Source organism: Pongo pygmaeus, chromosome 5, assembly GCF_028885625.2.
Source record: "Pongo pygmaeus isolate AG05252 chromosome 5, NHGRI_mPonPyg2-v2.0_pri, whole genome shotgun sequence".
Taxonomy (NCBI): domain Eukaryota; kingdom Metazoa; phylum Chordata; class Mammalia; order Primates; family Hominidae; genus Pongo; species Pongo pygmaeus.
The window spans coordinates 88,193,160-88,210,687 of NC_072378.2; the positions used below are offsets into that span (position 1 = coordinate 88,193,160).

The 17,528-nt window shown below is 39.1% G+C and overlaps 1 protein-coding gene across 3 annotated transcripts in view; it reads right to left on the minus strand.

Annotated features, from left to right (window-relative positions):
• RNGTT (RNA guanylyltransferase and 5'-phosphatase) overlaps window positions 1-17,528 on the minus strand; it is a 358,579-nt gene that overhangs the window by 54,698 nt on the left and 286,353 nt on the right. For all 3 annotated transcript variants that reach the window (XM_054491099.2, XM_063666408.1, XM_063666409.1), the window contains one exon: window positions 13,479-13,545. In XM_054491099.2, the coding sequence (XP_054347074.1) occupies window positions 13,479-13,545 (67 nt within the window). The remainder of the gene's footprint in view (window positions 1-13,478; window positions 13,546-17,528) is intronic.

Here is a 17,528-nt window from a genome sequence, read left to right on the forward strand (position 1 = left end):
TGACAGTTGGGGGCAAGGACATTAAGTTTCTGGTCAATACTGGTGCTGAACATTCAGTAGTGACCACCCCGGTCACCCCCTTGTCCAAAAAGACTATTGATACAATTGGAGCAACAGGAGTTTTGACAAAGCAGGCTTTCTGTTTGCCCCGGACCTGCTCGGTGGGGGGACATGAAGTGATTCACCAGTTCCTGTACATCCCTGACTGCCCCTTGCCTTTGTTAGGAAGGGACCTGCTTAGCAAGCTGAGAGCTATCTCCTTTACCAAGCAAGGCTCTTTACAACCGAAGTTGCCCGGAACAGGAGTTATCATGGCCCTGACAGTTCCCCGAGAGGAAGAGTAGCGACTCTTCCTAACCAAACCAGGCAAAGAGATAGGGCCAGCTCTGGCCCAGCGGTGGCCAAAAGTATGGGCAGAAGACAACCCTCCCGGATTGGCAGTCAATCAAGCTCCTGTACTCAGAGAAGTTAAGCCAGAGGCCCAGCCAGTCAGGCAAAACTAGTATCCAGTCCCCAGAGAAGCCCTGGAAGGTATCTAGGTTCATCGTAAGCACCTGAGGACTTTTGGAATTACAGTGCCTTGTCAGTCTCCATGGAACACTCCCCTCCTACCTGTTCCCAAGCCAGGGACCAAGGACTACAGGCCAGTACAGGACTTGCGATTGGTCAGTCAAGCCACAGTGACTTTACATCCAACAGTACCTAACCCGTACACATTGTTGGGGTTATTGCCAGCTAAGGACAGCTGGTTCACCTGCCTAGACCTGAAGGATGCCTTCTTTAGCATCAGATTAGCTCCGGAGAGCCAGAAACTGTTTGCTTTTCAGTGGGGGGATCCGGGGTCAGGTGTCACCACTCATTACTTGGACCCAGCTTCCCCAGGGGTTCAAGAACTCCCCCACCATCTTTGGGGAGGCACTGGCTCGAGACTCCAAAAGTTTCCTGCCAGAGACCTAGGCTGCATGTTTTTCCAGTATGTCAACAACCTCCTGCTGGGACACCCCACAGCAGTCGGGTGCACCAAAGGAACAGACGCCCTGCTCCGGTACCTGGAGGACTGTGGGTATAAGGTGTCCAAGAAGAAAGCTCAGATCTGCAGACAGCAGGTATGCTACCTGGGATTTACTATCCGACAGGGGGAGTGCAGCCTAGGATCAGAAAGAAAGCAGGTCATTTGCAACCTATTGGAGCCTAAGACCAGAAGGCAGTTGAGAGAATTATTAGGAGCTGTGGGGTTCTGCAGGTTATGGATCCCAAATTTCGCAGTACTGGCCAAACCTCTGGTACCAAGTTACAAAGGGGGGGTGACACGGAACCATCTGAATGGGGGTCTCAACAGCAACAGGCTTTTCATGAGTTAAAAGAAAAACTCATGTCAGCCCGAGCCCTGGGTCTACCTGACCTGACAAAGCCATTTACATTGTATGTGTCAGAAAGAAAAAAAATAGCAGTCGGAGTTTTAACCCAAGATGTAAGGCCCTGGCTGAGGCCCATGGCCTACCTCTCTAAACAGCTAGACAGAGTTTCTAAAGGCTGGCCCCCGTGTTTGAGGGCCTTAGCACCAACTGCCCTGCTAACACAAGAAGTGGATAAACTAACTCTTAGGCAAAACTTGAACATAAAGGCCCCTTATGTAGTGGTGACTTTAATGAATACCAAAGGACATCATTAGCTGACAAATGCCAGACTAACCAAGTACCAAAGCCTGCTCTGTGAAAATCCCCGTATAACCATTCAAGTTTGTAACACTTTGAGCCCCGCCGCCTTGCTTCCGGTATCAGAGAGCCCAGTTGAACATAACTGTGTAGAGGTGTTGGACTAAGTTTATTCTAGCAGACCCGACCTCCGGGACAAACCTTGGACGTCTGTAGACTGGGAGCTGTATGTGGACGGAAGCAGCTTCATTAACCCACAGGGAGAGACGTGCACTGGATATGCAGTGGTAACCTTGGACGCTGTTATTGAAGCCAAATCGCTGCCTCAGGGAACTTCAGGCCAGAAGGCCGAACTCATTGCTTTAACTCAGGCCTTAGAGCTAAGTGAAGGTAAGACTGTAAACATTTATACTGACTCTCAGTATGCCTTTTTAACCCTCCAAGTGCATGGGGCATTATACAAAGAAAAAGGCCTATTGAACTCAGGGGGAAAGGACATTTAGTATCAGCAAGAAATTTTACAGTTATTAGAAGCAGTATGGAAGCCTCGGAGGGTGGCAGTAATGCATTGTAAAGGACATCAGTGAGTCACCACTTGTGTTGCCTTAGGGAATTCTCGAGCAGACTCCGAAGCACCGAGCATCAGTCACGGCCCCTCTGCTCTCTCAGTCACCGGATCTAGTGCCTACTTATTCTAAAGAGGAAAGAGACTTTTTCCAGGCAGAAGGGGGGCAAGTGATAAAGGAAGGATGGATCTGGTTACCAGACGGAAGAGTAGCCGTGCCACAGCTACTAGGGGCCGCAGTTGTGCTGGCTGTGCATGAGACCACCCATCTAGGCCAAGAGTCACTTGAAAAGTTGTTAGGCTGGCACTTCTACATTTCATGTCTTGTCAGCCCTTGCCAAAACAATAACAGCAATGTGTCACCTGCCAGCAACACAATGCTAGGCAGGGTCCAACCATCCCGCCCAGCATACAAGTTTGTGGAGCAGCCCCCTCTGAAGATCTCCAAGTAGACTTCACCAAGATGCCCAAATGTGGAGGTAACAAATGTCTGCTGGTTCTAGTGTGTACATACTCTGGGTGGGTAGAGGCTTATCCAGCACGAACTGAGAAAGCTCGTGAAGTTACCCATGTGCTTCTTCGAGATCTCATCCCAAGGTTTGGACTGCCCTTACAGATTGGCTCGGACAATGGGCCGGCGTTTGTGGCTGACTTGGTACAGAAGACAGCAAAGGTATTGGGGATCACATGGAAACTGCATGCCACCTACCAACCTTGGAGTTCCGGAAAGGTGGAGTGAATGAATCGGACTATAAAAAATAGCTTAGGGAAAGTGTGTCAAGAAATGGGTACAGGCTCTCCCCACAGTAATGTTTAAATCAGGTGTACTCCTTCTAAAAGAACAGGATATTTCCCTTATGAGATACTGTATCATAGACTCCTTCTAAAATAACAGGATATTTCCCTTATGAGATATTGTATCATAGACCCCCTCCCATATTACAAGGACTTCCAGGCACTCCTCAGGAGCTAGGAGAAATTGAGCTGCAATTACAGCTACAGGCTTTAGAAAAAGCTACACAAACAATTTCAGCCTGGGTAAATGAGAGATGCCCCATTAGCTTATTCTCCCCAGTTTACCCTTTCTCCCCAGGTGATCGAGTGTGGATCAAAGACTGGAACATAGCCCCTTTGTGGCCACGGTGGAAATGACCCCAGACCGTCATCCTGACCACTCCCACCACCATGAAGGTAGAAGGAATTCTGGCCTGGATCCACCACAGCCACGTGAAACCCACAGCACCTGAGACCTGGGAGGTGAGACCAAGCCCGGACAATCCCTACAAAGTGACTCTGAAAAAGACAACAAGCCCTGCTCCAGTAACACCCAGAAGCTGACTGGTCTATGCACAGCCGAAGCATAAGGAAACTCATCTTGGGACTCATTTTTCTCAAAATTTGGACTTGTTCAATAAGAACTTCAGCTTATTTTCCCCACATGGAGGACTGTACCCAGTGTATTCATCAGGTTACAGAGGCAGGGCAACAAGTTAAAATAACCTTTCTGTTTTATAGTTATTATGAATGTCTAGGAATTTTGAAAGGGACCTGCTTATATAATGCCACTCAGTATAATGTGTGTAGCCCAGGGAATGACCAACCTGACGTGTGTTACAACCCGTCTAAGCCTCCTATGACCACAGTTTTTGAAATAAGATTAAGAACTGAGGACTGGTGGGGACTCATGAAAGATACAAGTAAAGTAATAACCAGAACAGAAGAAAAAGGAGTTCCTAAACAAGTCACCTTAAGATTTGATGCCTGTGCAGTCATTAATAGTAACAAGCTAGGGATGGGATGTGGTTCTCTCAGTCGGGGGGGAAAAAAAAGCTATATATGGCAGAAAATAAGTACATTTGTCATGAATTAGGACTATATGGTATTATTGAATGTAGTTATTGGTCCTATGTCATTTGGGCCACCTGGAAAAAGGATGAAAAAGACCCTGTTTGCCTACAAAAAGGAAAAAGTAATTCGTCTTGCACCTCCGGTAACTGTAACCCGTTAGAATTAATAATTGCTAACCCCCAGGATCCCCACTGGAAGACAGAGGAAAATGTAAACCTAGGAATTGATGGAACTGGGCTTCACCCCTGAGTCAACCTTTTAATCCAAGGGGAGATCCACAAGCGCTCCCCCAAATCAGTGTTCCAGACCTTTTATGATGAACTAAATGTGCCGATACCAGAACTCCCAGGGAAGACAAAAGATTTGTTCCTGCAGTTAGCAGAAAATATAGCCCATTCCCTCAACGTTACTTCCTGTTATGTATGCAGGGGAACTACTATGGGAGACCAGTGGCCTTGGAAGGCCTGAGAATTAGTGCCCATGGATCCAGTTCCTGATATAATTCCAGTCCAGAAGGCCCACACTGGTAACTTTTGGGTCTTAAAAACCTCAATTATTGGGCAATACTGCCTAGCTAGAGAAGGAAAAGACTTCACCATCCCCGTAGGAAGCTCAATTGCCTAGGGCAAAAGCTGTATAACGGCACAAGAAGAACAGTCACCTGGTGGGGTCTAAACTATATTGAGAAGAACCCATTTAGTAAGTTTACTAAGTTGCAAACTGTTTGGGCCCATCCAGAGTCTCACCAGGACTGGATGGCTCCAGCTAGACTATACTGGATATGTGGACATAGAGCCTATGCCAAGCTACCTGACCAATGCGCAGGCAGTTGTGTCATTGGCACCATTAAGCCATCCTTTTTCCTGCTGCCCATAAAAACAGGTGATGAGCTCCTAGGCTTCCCTGTCTATGCTTCCTGAGAAAACAGAAGCATAGCCTTAGGCAATTGGAAAGATGATGAGTGGTCCCGTGAAAGAATCATACAGTACTATGGGCCTGCCACATGGGCACAAGATGGTTCGTGGGGATATCAAACCCCCATTTACATACTCAACCAGATTATATGGTTACAAGCTGTCTTAGAAATAATCACTAATGAAACTGGCAGAGCTTTGACTGTTAGCCTGGCAAGAAACCCAGATGAGAAATGCTATTTATCAAAATAGATTGGCCCTAGACTACTTGCTAGCAGCGGAAGGAGGGGTCTGTGGAAAATTCAACCTGACCAATTGCTGTCTGCGTATAGATGACCAAGGGCAAGTAGTCGAAAACGTCGTCAAGAGACATGACAAAGCTAGCACATATGCCTGTGAAGGTTTGGCATGGATTTGATCCTGGGTCTGTATTTGGAAAATGGTTCCCAGCATTAGGAGGATTTAAAACTCTTATAATAGGAGTAATAACAGTAATAGGAACCAGCTTGTTGCTCCCCTGCTTGCTGCCTTTGCTCCTTCAAATAATGAGAAGCTTTGTCAATATTTTAATTCACCAAAATAGTTCAGCACAAGTGTATTACATGAATCACTATCAGTCTGTCTTGCAAAAAGACCTAGATAGTGAGGATGAAAGTGAAAATTCCCACTAATAAGTGAGATTCTAAAAGGGGGGAATAAGGAAGGAGACCACCTCTCCCATTGTCTCCTGTTTCATGAGAAAGCAAAAAGTTAAAAAAAGAAGAAGTGAGATCAATGGCCAGATGGCTTAGTGCCAAGAACCAGGCCTGGTAGTTAAAAATCAACTCCTGACCTAACCACTTGTGTTATCCATAGATTCCAGACATTGTATGAGGAAGACTTGTGAAACTTTCTGTTCCATTCTGCTAGGCCCCATCACTGATGCATGTAGCTCTCAGTCACGTAGCCCCCACTTGCACAATGTATCATGACCCTTTCACGTGGACCCCTCAGAGTTGTAAGCTCTTAAAAGGGACAGGAATCTTTACTTTGGGGAGCTCGGATCTTGAGACGTGAGTCTACCAATGCTCCCAGCTGATTAAAGCCTCTTCCTTCATAAAACCGGTGTCTAAGAGGTTTTGTCTGCGACTGTTCCTGCTACACCTTAAGGTACTAAAAGCCATCAATGACAAACCCACAGCCAACATTATACTGAACAGGGAAAAGTTGAAAACATTCCCCCTGAGAAATGGAATAAGACAATGTTGCCCACTTTCACCCCTTCTATTCATCACAGTAATGGAAGTCCTAGCCAGGGCAATCAGACATGGGAAATAAATAAAGGGCATCCAAATCAGTAAAGAGGAAGTCAAACTGTCACTTTTTGCTGATGATATGATTGTATACCTAGAAAACCCTAAAGACGTATACAAAAAGCTCCTAGATCTGATAAATGACTTCAGTAAAGTTTCAGGATACAAAATTAATGTACACAAATCAGTAGCACTGCTATACACCAACAGCGACCAAGCTGAGAATCAAATAAAGAAGTCAACCCTTTTAAAACAGCTGCAAATAAAATAAAATACTTAGGAATATACCTAACAAAGGAGGTGAAAGACCTCTACAAGGAAAACTACAAAACATTGCTGAAAGAAATCACAGACGACAAAAACAAATGGAAACACATCCCATGATCATGGATGAGTAGAATCAATACTATGAAAATGACCATACTGCCAAAAGCAATCTATAAATTCAATGCAATTCCCATAAAAATACCATCATCATTCTTCACAGAACTAGAAAAGCCAATCCTAAAAGTCATATGGAATAAAAAAAAGAGCCTGCAAAGCCAAAGCAAGCCTAAGCAAAAACAACAAATCTGGAGGCACCACTTTACCCAACGGCAAACTATACTACAAGGATATAGTTGCCAAAACAGCATGGTACTGGTATAAAAACAGGCAGGTAGACCAATGGAACAGAACAGAGAACCTAGAAATAACACAACATACTTACAGCCAACTGATCTTTGACAAAACAAATGAAAACAAAGTGGGAGAAAGTGCTGAGATTCACCTAATTCAACAAACGGTGCTGGGATAATTGGCAAGCCACATGTAGAAAAATGAAACTGGATCCTCATCTCTCACCTTATAAAAAAATCAACTCAAGATGGATTAAAGACTTAAATTTAAGACCTGAAACCATAAACATTCTAAAAAATAACACTAGAAAAACTCTTCTAGACATTGGTTTAGGTAGAGTTCATGACCAGGAACCCAAAAGCAAATGCAACAAAAACAAAAATAAATAGATGGAACTTAATTAAACTAAAAAGTTTCTGTACAACAAAAGAAATAATCAACAGAATTAACAGACAACCCACAGAGTAGGAGAAAATGTATGTGTGTGTATATATATACGTATATATATGTGTATATATGTATATATGTATATATATGTATACATATATATATACACACACATATATACACATATATAAATGTATACACATATATATAAATGTAATGCTCCATATATATGTGTATATATATATATATATAAATGTAATGCTCCATATATATGTATATGATGAAATACTACTCAGCTATAAAAAGGAACAAAATAATGGCATTTGCAGCAACCTGGATGAAGTTGGAGACCATTATTCTAAGTGAAGTAACTCAGGAATGGAAAACTAAACACTTTATGTTCTCACTCATAAGTAGGAGCTAAGCTATGAGAATGCAAAGCCATAAGAATGATATAATGGATTCTGGGGACTCAGGGGGAAGTGTGGGATAAGGGTGAGAGATAAAAGACTACACATTGGGTACAGTGTACACTGCTCTGGTGATGGGGTCCACCAAAATCTCAGAAATCACCACTAAAGAATTTATCTATGTAACTAAACACCACCTGTTTCCCAAAACCTATTGAAGTAATAATAATTTTTCAAAAAAAGTTGAAATAACTTCCCCTAACCACAATGAAATCTGAAACTAACAAGAAGATGCACCAGTCTAAGACTAAGCTGAAGTCCCAAGTTTACACATATTTATATCTTTATGTAGGGCTTAGATAGAAAACTAAAACTAAAAGATGAGTAAATAATGGAAGAGTGTGTGTGTGTTCAGCTGTAGGAATAATTGTAATGCTCCATTTTATACATTTAATATTAACAGTACAGATGTACAGATACTTATTGGCATGCTATAGCAAATTTTTGAATTAATTTAACACGTGGCCAAATATCTATTATCTTCTTGTGTTCTTTCTTTTCTCTTTCTGACCTTTATAAAATGGAGCTCGTTTTTAGAAATACAGTCGTAAAATATCTCTAGCAAACACTGCCTCCAACACCAAGCCACCCACACTGAGGAACTTAAGTCCTGTGATGTTAATGAATAAGAATGTCTTTTCCTCCATGATCAAGTGAACAATTTCGTATCCTGATTTAACGTTAAAAATCAACAACCAATATGTTCTTAAGAAAAGCAAAGCAGTCTCCATTTTTAAAAGGTTATATCTCATATTTATGACACAACATATTATCATTACATTTAGCTTAATGGGAAAAAAGTGAACATAACAAATACTGGTATTTCATATTCACAAGTCAGGTACAAGCCAACACAGGAAATGAACCTTACTTTTATAATCTAATGTCAAACATTTGAACTATGATTTTTAAATTGTTATCCAATTAACTTACATTCTAATTAATATGCATGTAATTTGGTAGAGCCATAGGAATTATGAAAGAACTTCAACAATTAATAAGGGTAAGAATCTTTTCACAGTGAATGAAACAAACCTTTCCCACAACAACATCAAAGGAAAAGGACACCCTAAAATCATGAACTTTTTTCTACAGGATTGATTATCCAGGCATAAAGGATTGACAAAAGATTGACTTTTGTCACTGAGCTTGTTAGGAAATGCGCAGATAAAGAAAATGTTACGTTAATAAATCAGGTGAGTGGTAGGGCAACTACCACTCTGATACACATAACTCTGAAACTGTGCTTTTGAGACACCATGTAACTCACACCATGCACACAAAAAATTCTCTCCTTACTGAAATATATCAGATAAGCCTCTCTCTTTTTAGTTACTTCAGCTCTAATAAAGAGAAGCAGGATTTTCCAAATCATTGGACAGAAAAATATTGAGCTGTCAGAAATGTTCCTGCTGAAACCTATTAGGATTCCTGGCTATACTGCTGAATTCGGTGAATGGGATAGTGAGGGGGGTTTATGAAGAGAATCTTGCCAATTCCCCTCATGTTACAGGGATATTAAAAATGGAAGACAAAAATGTACTTGAATACTTGTCATTATTTAAGGAACTAGAAAAGTCAAGAGATTCCATAATTCAAGATCCTAATGATGAACTTTAGAGAATGTTTAGATTTAGGTTAAATTAATGGAGTTATTTAAAGAGGTGCTAACGCTATGGTAACTAAGATAAGATTTTTCATTTAAAAATGTTGATATTGTGGTGGCCAGCCATGGTGGCTCACACCTGTAATCCCAGCACTTTTGGAGGCTGAGATGGGTGGATCACTTGAGTCCAGGAGTTTGAGACCAGCCTGGACAACTGGTCTCTCAGGTGAGAGGATCACCTGAGCCTGAGAGGCCAACACTGCAGTGAGCTGCAGTGAGTTGTGATTGTGCCACTGCACTCCAGCCTGGGTAACAGAGTGAGACTCTGTCTCAAAAAAAAGATGTTGATATGATGACTGAACATCTTCAGTATTAAGTATCTTGCATATTCTATTTAGCCTTAGTCTACTCTGAAAAATTCTTATTTTTCAAAACATAAAAATATGTCATATAAGCAGGTGGAAAGGAGTTTTAACTCACAACTCTCAAATGGATAGAAGAAAAATAACACATGGAGCCAAGAAACAAATGTGAAAAAAAAAATCAGAAAACTATGTAACAACAACAAAAAAATCACAAAACAAATGTATTGGCTTCTGGCTGGGTGCGGTGGCTCATGCCTGTAATCCCAGTACTTTGGGAGGCTGAAGTGGGTGGACTGCCTGAGGTCAGGAGTTCAAGACCAGTCTGGCCAACATGGCGAAACCACAGCTCTACTAAAAATACAAAAAATTAGCCAGGCGTGGTGGTGCGAGCCTGTAATCTCAGCTACTCGGGAGGCTGAGGCAGGAGAATCACTTGAACTCGGGAGGCAGAGGTTGCAGTGAGCCGAGATTATGCCACTGCACTCCAGCCTGGGTGACAGAGTGAGACTCCGTCTCAGAAGAAAAAAAAAAAATTATAGGTTTCTCAGAAAACATTAACAGAAAGTTACAAAAACAAAACTGAGTGTCTCAACTCTTTCCTTTTTATAAATTGCCTTGAATGCTAATATTTTTTCATTTCTTATAACAAAGCTTAATGGAATCAATTAACCAACCCTCAACTAATATTACTATAAAAACAATTTTTGATAAAAGATTAAATAATGCTTTCCCACTAAGATAAGAAGCAAGACAAGTATGTCTGTTCTTGCCATTTCTATTCAACTCTGTATTGTAGGATTTAGTCAGTGCAATAAAGAAAAAGCAGGCCAGGGGTGGTGGCTCATGCCTGTAATCCTACTACTTTGGGAGGCCAAGGGGGGAGGATTGCTTGAGGCCAGGGGTTCAAGACCAACCTGGCCAACAGAGCAAGACCCTCTCTCTATAAAAAAGAAAATTTAAAAAAAGGAAAAGCAATAAAAGGCATCAAGATCAGAAAGGAGAACTGTCCTTATTAGTAGAGAACAACCATTTATGTAGATAATCCTATGAAATCTACATAAAAGCTACCGAACTAATAATCAAGTATAAGATTGTAGAGTTTAAAGCCAATACAAGAAAAGAAAAAAAAAATCAATCAGCTTTTTACAGACTAGCAACTACCATTAAACAATCAGAAATTAAAATTAAATCCTGCCCAAGTGTCAGGGTGAGTAAAAAAAAAATTAAAAGAAAACTTTTATAATAGCATAAAAAATACAAAATAGATAAATTTGCTTGAAAAATGTCTAAGACCAATATACTGAAAGCAACAAAATACTGCTGGGAGACCTAAATAACTAGAGAGCAATGTGGCCTTAATGAATTGGAATATTTGATACTGCTAAAATTTCAGTTCTCTGCAAACTGATCTATACATTCAACACAATCCCAATCACAATCTGAACAGGTATTTTTATAGAAATTGATAAGATGATTATAAAAATTCATATGGAAATGAAAGGAACCTAGATTAGCCAAACAACATAGAAAAAGAACAAAGTTGGAGGATTTATACTACTTGACTTCATGATTTGTTATAAAGCTATAGTAATCAATATAGTGTGGTTATTGGTAGAGGAATAAACACATAGGTCAATGGAATGGAAGAGTCCAGAAACAGATTCACACATATATGGATCAACTGATTTTCAACAAAGCTGTAAGGTCTTTATTCTTTTCGAAAGTGGTTTTGGAACATGTATATATCCACATATCTTGGAAAAAAATATGTTTGAGAGTAACATTCTGGGAAAAAAAAGATGAAAAAAAAAAGAACATCAATCCATACTTGACTCATCTATAAAAATTACCTCCAATGGACAATAAACCTAAATGTAAAACTTAAAAGTATAAAACTTCTAGCAGAATACATACGAGAAAAATCTTTGTGACTTTGGGTTAGGAAAGTATTTCTTAGATACAACAACAAAAGCATGAGCCATGAAAGAAAAATCAACTGAACTTCATCAATACTAAGAACTGCTCTTTGAGGACACTGTTAAGGGATGAAAAGACAACTATAGCTGGGAGAAAATGACTGCAAATCACAAATCTGATAAAGGACTTATATCCAGAAGATATAAAAAATGTTCAAAACTCAGTGAGAAAACAAAAAACCCAATTTTAAAATAACAAGATTTGAAGAAATACTTCACTAGAGAAGATTTGAACATCCATTTCCCTAGATTCAGATGGAAAAAAAGTACATGAAAAGAATCTCAGTCATTACGGAAATGTAATACAACTACCACGTGACCCAGCCATTCCCCTCCTAGATATTTACCCAAGAGAAAGAAAAGCGTTGTCTATGCAAAACTCGTACACAAATGCTCACAGCAGCTTTATTTGTAATAGCCCCAAACTAGAAACAATGCAAATGCCCATCAGCAGGTGAAAGGATAATCAAACTGTGCTATAGCCATACTACTAATGGCAAAAAAACACAATTACTTTTACACCAACCTGATACTTGGCAATAAAAAATAATAAACTAGTGATAAGTGCAATAATGTGGATGAATCTCAAAATAATTATGCTGAGTGAACGAAGGCAAAAAAGAGAGAAAGTGAATATATACTATATGATTTCACTTATATAAAGCTCTAGAAAATGGAAATTAATCTATAATAACAAAAATCAGATTACTGGTTGCCTGGAGACCAGGAAAAAAAAAAAAAGGAAGGGCAGGAGGGGGAAATTTCAAAGGGGCACAAGGAAAATTTTGAAGTGATGAATGTTAATTATCTTGATTGCAGTGATGGTTTCACAACTACAAGCATGTCATAATTTATCAAATTGTACAGTTTATTGTTTTTCAATTAGATCTCAATAAAGCTGTTAAAAACATTTTTGTTTTTCAAGGCAGAGTCTCACTCTGTCGCCCAGGCTGGAGTGCAGTGGTGTGATCATGGCTCACTGCCACCTTGACCTCCCAGGTTCAGGTGATCCTCTTGCCTCCGCCTTCCAAAAAGCTGGGACAACTGCCATGCCCAGCGAAATTTTTTTTTTACTATTTTGTAGAGATGAGGTTTCACTATGTTGCCCAGGCTAGTCTCGAACTTCTGGGCTCAGGCAATCTTCCAGCCCTGACCCTCCCACCTTGGCCTCACAAAGCACTGGGAGTGCAGGCATGAGCCACAGTACCTGACTTGTAAACTTTTTTTTAATGGCAAAAGGGATGATCTCAAAGATTAATCTCTAAATGTACTCTTCTAAATGAATCACTGAACTGTTTCGGTCAAAGTCAATTTTACTATGGCAAGAATATTAAAATAATCAATTCCTTTGAAAAGCTGAAAGATTTCTTCAGCAGAAATATGCAAAAGCTAATGAAATTATCACCTCACATTCACTTTTTTTTTTTTTTTTTTGAGACAGGGTCTCATTCTGTCACCCGGGCTGGAGTACAGTGGTGTGATCACGGCTCACTGCAGCCTCAAACTCCGGGGCTCAAGTGACCTTCCCACCTCAGCCTCCAGAGTAGCTGGGACTATAGGCACATGCCACTGAACTTGGCTAATTACAAAAAAAAATTTTTTTTGTAGAGACAGGGTTCCCAGCATGGTCTCAACCTCCTGGGCTCAAGTGATCCACCTGTCTTAGCCTCCCAAAGTGCTGGGACACAATATTTTTATATGTTGATTATTATTAGCAAGTTTTTAATGGATTCTATATAAGAGAACATCCAGGAAAAGTACACTGAAAATGAACAAACATACCTTGATTTGTGCAAAGGGTCTTTCATAACCTCCAACATACAGAAGGCCAACATTCTGAGGAAGTAACCTACAAAGAAAAAAAAGCATTATTTATAAAATACTCCTTCTTATAAGTAAGGTTGTATAATTATCAAAATTTGAATAATAGATATAATATAGATACACTATAAAATATATTAGATGGATGCTGTGAGAAAAGTAATAACTGTGTAATTATTCTTGTCTTTCACACTATGAGATAGTAACCAGAAAATAAATAATTTTATATTTCAGAAAATAATGGGAGCCAAGCGTGGTTGTGTGTGCCTATAGTTCTAGTAACTCGACAGACTGAAACAGGAGGATTGCTTGACTCCAGGAGTCCAAGGTCGTAGTGTGGTATGACTGCACCTGTGAAGAGCCACTCCCTTTAGTCTGGGCAATATAACAAGACCGCATCTCAAATAATAATAATAATCAGTAAAATGTTGAGAATGAAAACTTAAATGTGGAACACTCTAATATATTAGTAATTCTAACAAAATTACAGAGGGCCCTTGAATAACACAAGTTTGAACAGCATGAGTCCACTTATACAGGGATCATTTTTCAATAAAAGTTACAGAGTGTGCCTGCCTCTCCTGCCTCCCCTTCAGCCTCTTCCACCTCTTCTGCCTCTGCCACCACTGAGACAGCAAGACTAATCCCTCTTCCTCCTCCTTCTCAGCCTACTCAACGTGAAGATAACAAGGATGAAGACCTGTATGATGATGCACCACCACTATGCACTGTACAGGAGATAATATAAACCTAAATGTATCAGTACCAAAATCTAACAGGAAAACCTGACAAATACCTATAACCTTAACAAAAGGTACCCTCCAATAAGAGGTATAACAGAGAAACTCACCATTGGAAAGTAGTGGAATAAAGGTATTTGCTATGAAGGGATCTGGAAAAGTTTGAATAGATGGGATTTGGGATTAGCCTCAAAGAGTGGGTAACACAAAGGGAGAAACTTAAACAATGTCCTGCGAAAAAGATTTGAGATAAAGAGGGCACAAGTATGGACGGAGTAAGAAATAATTTAGTTGGAGATGAGAACTCAAAAGAAGTTTCGAATTAACCATGAAGAATTTCAAGTGGCATATATTTTATTTTGCATGCAATATGGAGTCATATTAAAAGATGCACTTATTTCTTATAAAACAATAAACATGAAAATAAAAATCAAACCAAATAGAGGTCTCATATAAAAAAAATGGTAATGGTTATGGTCTCTGCATTATCCCTTCCTTCTTATTCCCACAGTTCTAATATGCCCATCTCTCTTAAATGCAATGAAACATTGAGAATGAAGAAATACTATCATTATAACTGTGCTTGTGGAGTATGTAAGGAACTGGTAGTGGTACAGGGTATAGGAAGGACATAACTAAATATTCTTGTGTTTAACCGACCTAAATGTAGATATATCTCAGCTTTCTTTTATCACAAATCTTTTCATAATGGACATTGTGAATAAATGGATACAACTCCAGTCTGAACATAATTACACATAAAGAAGAAAAAAACTGCCCATATTCCTTGCCCAGAGGAACTATGCAACGTCAGTCACTTCTCAGTCTCAACATTAAAAGTTACTGGCCTTTTAACATAATAGAATTCTAATGATCTCTAGGATGGCTATAAATTCTATTGCATGAATCTGAGAATGGAACACTGTGTGGTATCTAGAGTCAAAACAAAAAACTAAACAACAACTGCAAACTCAAAACAATCAAAAAGTTCTCGGCATGCCATATTGATACAATCATAGAAAATTAGAACACAAGATTATCGTAACCGTCTCTTTTAAATTCTGTTAGTGATTTCAAAACCCTACTTCAACAATTCCAGGATATACATTTATTTATAATTTAACTTCTCTGAAACTGAAATGTCTGTGATGCTAGGTGGTATAATAATAATAACCAGGTGATTGTTGTGAGGTAGTTGTGTGATTACCCTTCACTGACATGGTCTACTAAGACCATGAAAGCAGTCTCAAAGCAACTTAGATTCTATGAAATAAGGTAGATATTTAGTCTCCTGGGAATATCCTCTGTCCCCTACGTTCTGTAAGAGCCTATAGGCCAGGCGTGGTGGTCCACACCTGCAATCCCAGCACTTTGGGAAGCCAAAGAGGGGGGATCACCTGAGGTTGGGAGTTTGAGACCAGCCTGACCAATGTGGAGAAACCCTGTCTCTACTAAAAATACAAAAATTAGCCAGGCGTGGTGGCGCATGCTTGTAATCCCAGCTACTCAGGAGGCTTAGGCAGAAGAATCGCTTGAGCTCAGGAGGCAGAGGTTGCAGTGAGCCGAGATTACGCCATTGCACTCCAGCCTGGGCAACAAGAGCGAAACTCTATCTCAAAAAAAAAAAAAAAAAAGCCTACAAAGTATTAAAGGGTCACTAAGAGAATATTAATAGCTACTAAATACAATTCTGAATTAAGCCAACTTAGCAAAAAGTTTTTCTTACATTTGGAACGTAAGTGATGACATCATAATTTGAAACATACTGTTGATGGTTACAAACACGACTAAAGGCATTTGTTTAGTAGATTCAAGTAGGAAATGTCCCCTAATCTAAGAAATGGAGAATTTCTTAGCCCATCATTTGACAAATAAGAAATTAACCAACAAAACTTTAAATCGCTCCCAAATCATTGCTGGTATCATAAATTGAATGTTAGTTATATATAGCAGTAGTTTAATTTATTTCCTATATAACAAATGTTCACAGAAAGCTTGATAAAACCTCCTTTAGCAGCAGGAACAGTCACTGTTCATACAAATAGATGCTAGAAAAGGAAAAGAATAAAAGCTGCCTGGCATTTAAAAATCAATATGCCTCTAAATTACTATGCATACGCATTTCAGGAAGTTTGCCAATATACTATTTAGTGTGTCCCTCCCTCCAACTTGCCTAATAACTACCTTTCCCTAAATAAGAAATTTCTTAAATATATCAGTTGGCACATATATATGTATGTATGTATATTTCACTTTTAAAAAACACTGTTCTTTCTTATTCATGTACTTCTTTCTTACTCATTATCCCTTACCATATATTATATTACCACCTTCGTTTGAGTGGATTTTAACATGTGTCATAATTTAAAGGCCTGCTATGCATAAGATAATACTTTGAGAACACAAATTCTCTCTTTTAAAATGGATTTCTTTAAATACTTTTAACTTTCAAAAATTATTTTAACAAATTGTACATGTAACGATTGTCAAGTAATATGTACCACTTCATCATGCACCATGCTTATATACAATATAGCAATCACACATTTTAAATTCCCAGAGTAAAGCATTAATTCAGCACTAATAAACACTCTATATGTATATTTTAAAATAGAAACCCTGACTCACTTGGTACCAGGTAATTGTTTTGCCCTTAAGTTAGGCGAACATTACCATAACCTTTATACAAATGCTAACAACTCTAAGATATTTGCTTGCAACTAAATACTTCTATACTGTGGCTACCAAAGAGGATGTTTTGGAAAGTAGCAATAAAGAGGTACTGTTGGACAAAAACAATCTATTACAGCTTTAGAAGTTAAGAATAGGCAAGACTAATGTCCATTTTGCTTTCAATTTTCCAAACAAAAACATTAACCAATATCTAATCTGAAAAGAAAGCCCCAAAATTGTTTCCAGAAAAGTTTCTCATAAAAGAAAGTAAAACTTGTCAGGTAATAGAATAAACATTTAAAAGAACTTCATTCACCCAATATTGATGATACATCAAACACAGAAAAACTGCTTTAAAAGTAAATTGAGTCTGTAATTATTTCAAATTAAAAGTTTAAAAGGAGCAAGGGATTCTTTCTAAAAATAAGCTAAATAACTCATAATTAACTGTTCTATCTACAAGCCATAACTATAGTACCCGTTACCAGATATATTTTTAAATTGTAACAAAATACCTTGAAACAACTTATAGCACCTCGAATACTGACTTACATAAAATTCCACTGCTTAGCAAGTTATCCAAAGACCAGACTACATC